The 12,851-nt window shown below is 36.3% G+C and overlaps 1 protein-coding gene across 1 annotated transcript; it reads left to right on the top strand.

Moving 5' to 3' along the window:
- Positions 1-2,426: 2,426 nt before the first annotated feature.
- dcun1d5 (DCN1, defective in cullin neddylation 1, domain containing 5 (S. cerevisiae)) lies at positions 2,427-10,899 on the top strand. Its single transcript, XM_027999711.1, has 10 exons — positions 2,427-2,571; positions 5,997-6,061; positions 6,165-6,207; positions 6,661-6,757; positions 7,267-7,432; positions 7,512-7,603; positions 7,679-7,787; positions 9,134-9,238; positions 9,528-9,630; positions 10,514-10,899. Exons 4-10 carry the CDS (start codon positions 6,693-6,695, stop codon positions 10,621-10,623), a joined length of 750 nt encoding a protein of 249 aa, XP_027855512.1. The 5' UTR covers positions 2,427-2,571; positions 5,997-6,061; positions 6,165-6,207; positions 6,661-6,692; the 3' UTR covers positions 10,624-10,899.
- Positions 10,900-12,851: the final 1,952 nt, after the last annotated feature.

Here is a 12,851-nt window from a genome sequence, read left to right as displayed (position 1 = left end):
TTTGTCTTCTTCATCATTTCCACCAGTAGTAACATATGGTTGTTGGTCATGTGACACAGAAAAGGTGTTTCCATTGCAGTTTTGCAAAATACACTAATTTTGATGCAACCTAAACAGCCATTTCATTGTAGCGCAGGAAGTGTTTGTCAAAAACACATTTGTTTCCTTTAAGCAAATTTAATTTTGCAGTTCCAATTTACCCAATTTTATGGCCAGTGGAAACGCAGCTAGAATATCATCTTTTCCCTCTGCTTTTGTAAGAATATCTGATGTTTGTGGTTGAGAATTGTTTGATACAAGGAATCCAACTATTATGCTCATACTTTTTGGTTTTGCACCTTGTTTTTTTTTCAACCTTCCACTCAACTTTCCATTGCACTCTGAGCAGCCGACCCTTTTTGGCTCTGCTTGTGGAAAGTATCAATGTCTGCAGATCAACTGTTACGCCTGTACAGACAAAAACATTTCCGTATCAAATCTGTTTTTATTGATCTTATTCAATATTTTTATTTTCTGAGAAGTTTTTTCAGCTACAATCCATAATCAGAAATAACTTGAAATATATCACTGTGTGCAACGAATCTTTACAATATAAAAGTTTTATTTTTTCAATTTGAATTACTGAAATAAATTCACCTTTCAACAACATTAAAATGAATCAACATGCAAGTGTAGAAGTTAATCCTTACTTCATTAAACCATGAAGCTCTGAGAGACGTCCTGTTAGACCTGGACTCCCACCTGTTCATAGAAATGCTTTTTATTGAGGTTTAATGTGATAAAAATCAGGAGGGCTCTTCGTTTCCTTACATGGATCTATTCTGTGCTCATATTGCTTTCATATAAAGTCCTTCTAAAACGTCTGTGTTGACGTCTTTTCTCTTTCTTTGTGATGTGAGTCGAGTTAATTTATACATCCAGCTACAAACTCATACAAACAATAACAATTTTAATTGTTTTCTTCATTCGAGTTATTAACATCAGTGCAGGAAATAAAGTGCATGACCAAGATTGATATTAAAGACAATAATTTCATTCTTTGTGGAGATTAAATGACCTGCTGATTGAATATCTCACTGCAACTAGATATCTCATACCGAAATTAACTTTAAAATTATGTTTTTATTTTTTAAGCGCTTTCCTTACAAACTAGGTTTTTCAAAAATGGGTTTTATTTTGGTATTTAATTTGATTAAATCTACTTTTTACAATTGGACCTTTTCTGTCACAGTAAAAAAAATAAAAACATTTTTGACCTTAAGCCTGATATAACAGAGGGCTATTTCTTGTAGGCACTCCTCAAAATGGGAAAGATGAGAGAAATTGTCATTCTGTATGGGTAATAATCCTCATAGGTTAGAAAATTGGTACTATGTTTAATTAAAACTGCTGAAGTTTCAAAAAGTTGCTTCAAATAGTCAAGTGTGCTTTAATTCTGAAAAAACTTTAGTAATTGTAGATTTTGTTTTTTCCTGGGGAGAAGTATAGTAGATTACTCAATTCAAGAAAAAAAACATCTTTCTGGAGATTAAAACGATTAAATATGTAATTTTTTACATTCTAGCAGAAGATGTTACAAATATTGAATAAGTAGGGGTAAAAATGTTGCAACATTTTAAAAATATATATGACCATTAAATAACTGTCAGCAACTCAATTTCTGCTGTGAAATAAAAAATAAATAAAAGTTGCAACAGGAAGTCTTAATTGTGAAAATAAAAGTTGTAATTCTAAGTTTTATATGTAATTCCTGCTAAATCTTAAATTACAACTATTTTAATACTTTAATTTTAAATTGATCAAAATTGCAACTTTTATTTTTCTAATTATGACTAAAACTCAAAAAATTCACTTGAAATTCTGACTTTTATTTCTGTAATTATGACTTTAAATCTTGAAATTTATTACCTTTATTCTGTCAATTATTACTTCAAAACTCAAAATTGGTTTAAAGTGTAATTGATTACTTTTATTCTCATAATTAGGCTTGAATCTCAGTAAATTAGTTGCATAATTGTGCTTTACGACCTCTATTTGATGGGTTGCTCTTTTTATGTAATTTATGCTATGCAGAAAAATTAAATTGTTATCAGGTAAAGCTGTAATTTTTGTCAGTTGGCTACTTTTGTAGCTGTATATCACAGTAATTGTTCGTATTTACCATGCAAAGAATTGATAATGATTAAGAATTGGTATTTTGGTTCCATTAATGAACGTGTGAAGGTTTTCCTAACACTTGTCCCAAAAATGAGGACGGCCCCTTTAAGAAACTAATGGAAGATTCCACTTCTTCTGCTATGTAGGGTAGATGTGTTTTTTTCCACATTATTTGCTGCTATATTATTTTATGTTTTTAGTATTTATTATCTACTAGAGGTCATATCTCCAAACACAACCAATAAAATCTGCTATTTCCTGGTGGTTTAATCCGGTGATCAGAAGGTTTGTGTCTGTCTCCCCCGCTCAGTGATGGTATCGCCCTCTCCCAAGAAACGCCGGTACAGCTGAAGCCTCAGCACAGTGTGGCAAGCAGGTGGAATTAATTAGTCAGGCAGTGTGAAGCTGGACACAGTGAGTGTTTCAACACGAATTATAAAGTTGAATAACTATTTATGAGTAATTCTTCAACATCGTTAAAGTCTAAAATATTATGCTTTATGAAGTGTCTGTTAATAACCAACGTCACTAAAGCAGCTCTGCAACCCGCTGTGTGCTGTTAGCGTTAGCTTGCTAACAAAAGAGAAGCGCTTACCGTCAAAAATATTCATTACACTGTTAGGTTTTAGCATGCCTTTTTATGTGTGATATTATTTAACTTTAAAAGACTTTGACTGACTATTTTCAGACAGCATTTGGTGTGAAATTCTGGGTATTAGCCGCCGTGACTGGCTAATTTGCTGCTGCTAACGTTAGCATTAACTGTCGTACTTGATTAAACGTTGAAACCTTAACGTTCAGACAATTCAAATTAAGAAAGCTATTAACAAAAGTGGCTGTTTATGTGACGTAGAAGTATTCAGGTTTGCCATAGGCATCGTTTTAGGTTACGTTTTCGGCTCAACGTTAACAAACACGTATTTGTTTTGACGTTTGAAACTGTTTCACAGACACAGATTTGATTTTAATCTGTCATGCTTTGCTTTGAGTAACATTATTTCGTTTTTGTCGGTTGGCGTGTGTGAAATCTTTTCCGAACCAGCTTCAAGTCTGGACACGGTTCTGGAGGGGGGATCCAGCTTGTGACGCAGTTCTTGTTCGCTGTTACTGTATTTGTGATGACAGATGGTGATGCGACCTGAATCAACCTGCTTCAATGCAGCTTAGAGGCATTAATGAGCAGAACAGCGATAAAGCTTCTGCTGTTTCTAATGAAATAATAATTAGAAGTGAGCAGAGTACCTAAATATGATACTCAATTAAGAGTAGCGATACTTCAACATATTTTACACAAAAATAAAAAGTAGGAGTCCATGAAATTGAGAGTAAAAGGTTAGTAAGAGTACAAAAGTATTCATTTAAAAAGGCTATGCAAGTGTAGAGTTACTAATTAGAGAAAAATCTAAGATTGTATGCAAAATTATGGTATTAAATACAAATAATTAGGGCTGAAGCAATGAATTGTGATTGTAAATATGTTCTACCCAGAACTCCTCTAGCTGCATACCTGGTTAAAATTCTGTTAAAAAAATTTTTTTTAATAAAATATTTATATATTTTTTTTCCTATTCAATTATTAATCAGTTTATTAAAACAATAATCAACAGATTAGCCCTACACTATTGATGTAAAATTAAGCTTTTCACATGTTGATGTTTAAAGTATTTTTCTTTTTAGCTGCAAATTCATCCTTTGCCACAAAAAATAAAGCGTTCACTTAAGGAAAGCAATGTTATTGCGTATTAGACATTACAATGTGTTATTTAAAAAAAATTGCATTTTAATGTATTTGTAATATTGAATAATAGGGATTCTCATATCAGGTTTTCTGATCATCCATGAGGCCGATCTCTGCTGATCACCTGGAATGGCTGCCAATTTTTCGCTTTAGGTGTAAATGGTACTATGTTATCTGGCGAAATGGAAAAATTATCTGGCAATAAATTCACCTAATTTAGACATAAAACATGCAAAAATACTTGCAGGCCCAATGCAGCAGCTATTCAGTCAAAAGGATGACTGAAAAACCTGAAATCAGTAAAATATTTAACAGTAAGGCTCTAAATTATAAATCGTCAATTAATGTCAAATAATGTAAAGAAAAAATTAGACAGTCATTCAAAGTCAATTGCATGTTGCTTCAAAATAAACTATCTAGTTACTAAATCAAAACTTCCTGAGAGCACGGCTAGCTGATTAATGCTGGCTCCGATTGGCTAGCTGATTAATGCTGGCTCTGATTGGCTAGCTGATTAATGCTGGCTCTGATTGGCTAGCTGATTAATGCTGGCTCTGATTGGCTAGCTGATTAATGCTGGCTCCGATTGGCTAGCTGATTAATGCTGGCTCCGATTGGCTAGCTGATTAATGCTGGCTCCGATTGGCTAGCTGATTAATGCTGGCTCCGATTGGCTAGCTGATTAATGCTGGCTCCGATTGGCTAGCTGATTAATGCTGGCTCCGATTGGCTAGCTGATTAATGCTGGCTCCGATTGGCTAGCTGATTAATGCTGGCTCCGATTGGCTAGCTGATTAATGCTGGCTCCGATTGGCTAGCTGATTAATGCTGGCTCCGATTGGCTAGCTGATTAATGCTGGCTCCGATTGGCTAGCTGATTAATGCTGGCTCCGATTGGCTAGCTGATTAATGCTGGCTCCGATTGGCTAGCTGATTAATGCTGGCTCCGATTGGCTAGCTGATTAATGCTGGCTCTGATTGGCTAGCTGATTAATGCTGGCTCTGATTGGCTAGCTGATTAATGCTGGCTCTGATTGGCTAGCTGATTAATGCTGGCTCTGATTGGCTAGCTGATTAATGCTGGCTCCGATTGGCTAGCTGATTAATGCTGGCTCCGATTGGCTAGCTGATTAATGCTGACTCCGATTGGCTAGCTGATTAATGCTGGCTCCGATTGGCTAGCTGATTAATGCTGGCTCCGATTGGCTAGCTGATTAATGCTGGCTCCGATTGGCTAGCTGATTAATGCTGGCTCCGATTGGCTAGCTGATTAATGCTGGCTCCGATTGGCTAGCTGATTAATGCTGGCTCCGATTGGCTAGCTGATTAATGCTGGCTCCGATTGGCTAGCTGATTAATGCTGGCTCCGATTGGCTAGCTGATTAATGCTGGCTCCGATTGGCTAGCTGATTAATGCTGGCTCCGATTGGCTAGCTGATTAATGCTGGCTCCGATTGGCTAGCTGATTAATGCTGGCTCCGATTGGCTAGCTGATTAATGCTGGCTCCGATTGGCTAGCTGATTAATACTGGCTCCGATTGGCTAGCTGATTAATGCTGGCTCTGATTGGCTAGCTGATTAATGCTGGCTCCGATTGGTTGTTTTTGACCAAGCTGACAATGCCAGGAGGAGGCAGAGGAGATTATCTGTCTTATGTTAGGACAGCGAAAGTTTTATATATCTGAAAATTTTTATTTATTTAAGTTACATGCTGTAGCTTTAGGCAAAGGTTTGGTGTGAGAGTTCACTGGTGTGAACCATTACTACCAGTAACGGCGGTCCAAGAGCGAGAGCAGAACCAGCGTCAAAGACTTAAATTATTTTTCCGGGTTATTTGTTTAGCTTTGACCGTTGCTAAATCAAATGCAAGCAAATCCCCTCTTTCTGTTTGACTTTGTATGCGAGTGCATTAAACTATGTGGCTCGGTGCGTAATGCAGTGTACTCTGAATTGGAAAGCTGCAGGTTTGATTCCGGGTTGAAACTCGTATTAAAATCTGCTGGATCGGGCAAGGAACCCATGACAGCTGCTTGCAGTTCTAGTTTTATTTTATTTTTTAGTGTTTTCGATGCCAGTAAAGTTTTGCTCGTTTGTGTGACAGATCATCGGGTCGACTTGTGCGGTCTGGCAGACATCAGTTACATTTCAGAAACGCTGGATCAGCTTGTAAGTCAGTTTTGTTTCTACAAAATAAAGTTTAGCCTTTTAATCTATTCATATTCTGAATTTTGAAGGTTTTCACTGTAAATTTATACTTTTTTAACTTCAGAATCTTGTTGATTTGAATGGACAAACCAGCCAGAAGTTTACAGGTAAGGGCTAGATAAAAGATTTATTGATAATGTATTGATTAATTGATCGCTTGTTGAGCTTCATGCTAGTTTTTCAGGTGATCCTTTGAATACTAAATATAGAACTGGAATTTTATTGAGTCATTGATCACTAATATTATTAATTTTATTTACAGAATGAGTATAAAAGCATTAACCAACGTAAAAACAAAATATAACATCTTACGGTCAAGGATGGTTCATTATTTGAAAATGCATGACTTAAACTTAAGTACATTTTAGATTAAGTTGTAACATAACATAATTTGTAAAATCTGCACACATTGAAGACTTTTTAGGATATTAAGTTGGAGGGTTGTAATTTGAAAGCCCTGCAGACTTTGTGTTCAAAATATTTGAGATTCACCTTGAATTTTCTGGAACAATCATCTAATTGGTTGTTTTTCCAAACTTTCTTTGTTTTGTTCTGTGCAGCTCAGCTAGTAAAGCCCAATAAAGGTTCCATAATGCCTGTGAAGAAGAGGAAACTACCCGACTCTGAAGATCACGGGCACAAGTGTAAAATTACCAGGTAAGATTTATTTCCCATAATGTCTGAATTTAGAAATCTTTTTTTTTATGCCTTTTCTTTCCTGCCGTTCTTGGAAATAATGGTGGAAAATCTCACTGAATTAATCAAATAAAGAGTTTATCATCAATGGAACCAGCATTTAGTTTCATACTTAATGTTGGAGCAAGAAAAACTCCTTTTGGTTTACTTAGTAATCCAGAATAAGAATCAAACATGGAAAACCAACATTTAGCTTTATATAAAGCTAAATGCAATAAAACAAGCAAACTTCAGATCCAGAGAAACTCCTACTACTTTATAAACTATCGACTACCTTTTCTTATTCAACATGGGGAACCGATATTTAGTCTTGTACTTTTACCTTTTTGTCTTTCTTTTGGTTTTGTTGTTTTGTTTGTATGTCTTTCTGATTCATGTGAAGCCCCATTGAACTGCCTTGTTGCTGAAAATGTGCTACATTAATATAATTACCTTTTTAGTGAGGTTTTAATTTGTTTTGGGTGTCGTAGCTTTCCTCGTCCTCAGGTCCGTGGTGTGAAGCCAAATGGCGCTGAAAGGCAGTTTTCCAGTAAAAAGTGCCTGGCTTGGTTCCACAAGTACGCCGGCCCTGAAAAGATGGTCGGCCCGGAAGCCATGGAGAAGTTCTGTGATGATATCGGAGTGGAACCAGAGAATGTGAGTCCGGCTGTCCAACGTGGATCCTGCTTACCAAAAACAGCTGGATCATCTGTGTCTCCGTTCACCTTCCTTCCAGATTATAATGTTGGTCTTGGCGTGGCATCTAGGAGCGTCAAAGATGGGATACTTCACGAAAGACGAGTGGCTCAGTGGGATGACAGTACTACAGTAGGTGCTTTTTATTCACCGGTTTGGTTTTGGTTGGCATCTGATAAACGACGCTGCTGCCGCTTTGTGTTTCAGATGCGACTGCACTGAGAGGTTGCAAAGCAAACTCGATTACATGCGCAATGAGCTCAGCGACGCCACAGCTTTCAAAAATATCTACAGATACGCGTTTGACTTTGCCAGAGTAAGTTTTTGTTATGTCAACTCATTTTATATCCAACTGATTTTAGTTTACTATTCTGTAGTTTAACCTGCTAGTGGTTTTTTACATAATATTTGTTATTTCAGTCAAAGCGAGAAGAGTTAAAATGAACGGGGCGATTCTTTTAGCACATTTTCATTCACTTGTCTGAATACTTTGTTTAAATAAAACCTTTAAGTCTTTATAACCAAAAACACAATTTTAAAAATAAATTTTCTCTACCTCTTCTTCCGATATTAATATCTATCAGACCCAGTATTTAAAAAGTATATATATCAGTATCTGTGACAATGAGCCAGATCTATTCAGTCTAATTCTATGCTTTATTTATTTATTTTACATTTTATTTAGGATTCCTAATTTCACTTTCTGAACCATTTGAAAACGTTTGTTGCAGTTTTTTTTAACCAAGATAGAAAAACTATTGTTTTTGCCCATTTCAGTTTATTTGTTTTAAATTGGCTCTTTTACTCCTCATCACACTGACTGAACAAACTAAAGTTGTTTTTACATGTTTGACTAAGTTAATGAACTTATTGGTGAATCTAAATGTGATGTGCAGGTGCAGAGTTATCAAATGAGTTTGTAATTAAGTACATGTGCAGTATGTCTCTGTTTAAAAGAAATACCATTTTAATTTAATTCAGCTGTTTTTCTGTATTGGCCTGGTCAATACTAAACTGCAGATATCGGTATTGGTACTGGAAGTGAAAAAAGTGGGTCGGTGCGTCCGTGCACCTGCTTTTAGTTCACACATCGTCTGATTGAAAAGGTGAAATGGAGCCATGTTGCATTTAGATTAAATGGGTTATAACTTATGTTCACTAATAACCATAATGATGGGAGAAAAAACATTTTGTACTCTAAATTTGACTTATTTTTCTTTTTTTACTTAAATAAATACATTTTTTGGTCATTCTAACAATTCAATATTGTTGTTTTCACATTTGGGAGCAGAAATTTATAAATATTTAAACCGGCTGCATTTGATAAATTAATTACATGATTAATTAAAATGAGCTGAATAATTTAAATTCAGATAAAAAATTTTAAAGAGGATGAACTTGCATTATTATTATTATTATTATTATTATGGAATATATTACTTGAAAATGGTCTCATTTACTATAAATAATATATTAAATATATAAATATTATTGTTTATCACAATAATTTGACTGTTTTTCTATCATGACAGGCCTGCAAATGTTAGTTTTGAAGTGATGTGCTCAGTTTTCTTAAAATGAAACGTCACCTTGGCGATCCTGTTGGCTCAGGTGAGGGGGGTTAATTGTAACTCAGTTAATCGGATTTGTCTCTGTTGCTAGGATACGAACCAGAGGAGTTTGGACATGGACACGGCTACATCCATGCTGGCTCTGCTGCTGGGCAGAACCTGGTCTCTCTTTCCCGTCTTCCGCCAGTTCCTGGAGGTAAACTACCCTCAATCTAAACGCCTGGGCCTGCCGACCACCTGTAGTTTGTAGGATGAATCGTTTATCTTCTCATAATGACGAGAGAAAATGTTTCTGCTGGAAACTTTGGCTCCACTTTCCTTTGCAAACATAACTGGACAAGAAAAGACATCGGCCTGTTGGATAAATCAGATATTGTCAGATTATTTCAGATGGCTCAGCTTCTAAAAGTTGTTTAGCTTTTGTTTTTAACCTGGACTCTTAAAATATGTTTCTCAACAATGACGGCTTTCGTTCTCTTCCACAGCAGTCAAAGTACAAAGGCCTGAATAAAGACCAGTGGTACAACGTTCTGGAGTTCAGCAGGACCATCAACAGCGACCTCGGTAACTACGACGAAGACGGAGCCTGTGAGTATCCGAGAGGCTCACCTGCAGCACGGAAAACGACTGAAAGGAGGAAACAAACTATCTATTTAAATATATATTAAAAAATAAGAGTATTAATATTTGGCATAGAGATCTCCAAATTCTGAGTTTCTAATTTGGTGATAATTTTCCAGACCGTTGTTGTACAAATCTATTGTGGGTTTTTAAAAAACTATATAAATATTCAAATATTAATCTTTACATGTTCACTGATATTGTTGTAGTAATATTACAACAGTTTGTTCTTTGGTTTTCAGTTTCAAAATAACCACAAAAGGTGAAAAATTGGGTGACTTTCTTGCTTTAAAATAAAATTAGAAAAAAATTTCCACAACTAAAAAAGGTTTAATTTTTTATTAAAATTTAAAATACATATAATTTTATAATCTCCTGTACTTTCTTCTCCCTTCATCATTTCTGGTATCGCTGCATGTTAAATAAACAATATTGTTGCTTAATAGCTGAAGCAAAGATCAAACACTGTTAATTTTTTATTTATTATTATTTTGATTTTACGTTTTATTACTTCTTTATTAAAAATATATTTAAAAAAACAACACGGTTATTTTCTTTTCTGTTTTGTTTTGAAACCAAAGAACAAACTGCATGGATTTGTTTGGCAGTGAGACACGAGGAAACGACGCGAAAGTTGAGATGTTTTCTGCAACATCAATAAAATCACTTTAAATCGTAGGATGACAGAAAAGTGTTAACTTTCTATAAACTCTATAAATGGGGAAAATGAGCAGGTTGGAAGCGCAGGACTTTAATTTTAATTTGTTGAATCGCTGTTGGGAACCTTTTTGATTTTATGTGGATGTTTAAAACAAAGCGCAGTGACTGTGCGGATGTTTGTTTCCTGCAGGGCCCGTGCTGCTAGATGAGTTTGTGGAGTGGCAGAAGGCGCGGCCGGCGGGCGTCACCACTAAAAGGGAAGGAGAGCGAAAACTATCTGCAGAGACGACGCAGCTCTGACATGGTCTCACCAACACAAATAAAACCGTACATAACACAAAAACATGGACTGAAGAATCGTCGCTGTGGACTCTTTACTCCTCACCTCCAGACATCGTCTGCCACTGATAAGCTGCTGCTGGGAATCCTTCCTCTCAGTAGAAGTTACTTTGTTTTCTTAGTGTTGATTTGGAGAAGAATGCGTGGAAACAAAATGAGTGGAAGGAGTTGTGAAATTGTTTCGCTTTTCTTGTTTAGATGTTTTCACTGTTATTAAAAATGAGATGAAAATAACAAGATGCTTCTCCCTAAATGTTGAAACATGAAGGTTTGTCTCAGCCAAGGTTGTGCAGCACATTAATCTGAAATACATCCTGGAAAACATCTCATATTTTGGTTTTTATACCGATTCATCTATAATTTTACATCCTTCAATTGGACAAGGTTTAGTAGGAAACTACATTTTAAACTAGAACACTCCTTGAAGAAATGTAGTTTAATCATTATATCAATAACTTCATTATGTGATTTATAAATCCTTTATTTACAGCTTTTGGATCAAGGTTTCCAAAGTTTTTGCTCTGTGAGCCAAAATCACCAAGTTGAAGCTTTTAGTCATATTTTTTCCCCGATTAAAAAAAAATGGTACATTTTATTGTAAATATTTCACTTTTGTGATTTAAACATGCAGTACCTTTTTAGAATAAAACAGAATTTATTGTAGTTTCTGAAAAGGGTCCTGGATGTTTATGAAGGCTAACAAAAAGGTGTACAATTTTCTAACTTTATGGTGTTTATTTCTTGGTCTAGGAAATGTTTTCATATAAATGAAAACTTTAAATCCATTCCTTTTTTAGTCAAATTTAATAACTGGGTGCCCAAGTTGCTGAATGTTTGTGGCCCGACTTACATTGTTATACAAATGACCAGAAATGTTCTAATACTTTCTAGATTTCATTTCATTTAACCACTTAGGTTAAAGTGTTTAGGGAGTAGAAATATATTTAAAAGCAGGTATAATTGGTGAAAATATTTACTGTGAATACTTTATCAGTAGCTGTAGCCAGAAGCCTGAATCTGAAGAGAAAATTAGATAGTAATCCTGATATTAATATGCTTTTAACAAACCAAAAACTTTTAATATTCTCACATTTTAAAACTCTTATTTAATTTTACTTTATTATAGTAAATTTGACTTTTCAGACTGAAATTTTCTGTTTCAAAAATCAATTTCTCTGAAAATAGTCTCAAAATTTCAGTTTTTTGGCAGAAATGTAAATATTTCTCCTGATACGCCATCATATGATTGGTAGTGTAAAGGAAGAATTATTTATTAAAACTTTGAACAAAACGTTTGGCTCGTCTCTTCCTTAAAAGACCCGGATCCTCTCGGCGAGCAGCGGGCAGCTGTAAAACGAAACTAAACAAGGCGTGTTGACGTCACAGCTCACAGAGTTTAATTCATACAAAGCAACGCATGAATCAGTTAACAAAGCTGCAGAGGTACAGAGATATGCATTTTATCACAAAATAACAGACACACAACCTCCGACCTCTAGGCAGGTGTTAAGGAAATATGGATATTGTTGAATGTGTAATATGGCTAATCTCATGCCATGTGCGTTTAAGAGATAAACATTCCTATTTGGACAAATGTTAAGCAGAGATAAACATTCTCCTGGCAGGGCTGTAACTTAGAGCAGCCACAAAACACTATTCTCTTGAAAGGCTTTAAATTAGCAGGCCATAAAGAATATCTTCCCCTGCCTAGAGGTCGGAGGTTGGGGGTTTCCCAGGGGCTCTGAGCTGCATCTGGAGTTGATCACAGATTTCGAATCTTGGAAACATCTACTCCTCCATGGGCTGCCACCTTATCGTGGTGGAGGGGTTTGAGTGCCCCAATGATCCTAGGAGCTATGCTGTCTGGGGCTTCATGCCCCTGGTAGGGTCACCCAAGGCAGACAGGTCCTAGGTGAGGGACCAGACAAAGTGCAGCCCGAAGACCCCAATGATGAAGGAAAACCTTGGACTTGGTGTTCCCTCGCCCGGACGCGGGTCACCGGGGCCCCACTCTGGAGCCAGGCCTGGAGGGGGGGCACGATGGCGAGCGTCTGGTGGCCGGGCTTTTACCCATGGAGCCCGGCCGGGCTCAGCCCGAAGAGGAAACATGGGCCCCCCCTCCCATGGGCCCACCACCCGTGGGAGGGGCCAAAGGGGTCGGGTGCACTGTGTGATGGGTGGCGGCCAAG

Source organism: Xiphophorus couchianus, chromosome 18, assembly GCF_001444195.1.
Source record: "Xiphophorus couchianus chromosome 18, X_couchianus-1.0, whole genome shotgun sequence".
Taxonomy (NCBI): domain Eukaryota; kingdom Metazoa; phylum Chordata; class Actinopteri; order Cyprinodontiformes; family Poeciliidae; genus Xiphophorus; species Xiphophorus couchianus.
Note: the sequence above shows the minus strand (reverse complement) of the source record. Positions and strands in the feature narration are given on the sequence as shown.

Bases quoted from the DNA above. Each gene is read 5' to 3' on its own strand.
- dcun1d5 (XM_027999711.1), top strand. From the start codon at position 6,693: ATGCCTGTGAAGAAGAGGAAACTACCCGACTCTGAAGATCACGGGCAC. The intron at 7,788-9,133 runs GTAAGTTTTTGT...CTCTGTTGCTAG, and splicing joins ACGCGTTTGACTTTGCCAGA to GATACGAACCAGAGGAGTTT. The intron at 9,631-10,513 runs GTGAGTATCCGA...TGTTTCCTGCAG, and splicing joins CTACGACGAAGACGGAGCCT to GGCCCGTGCTGCTAGATGAG.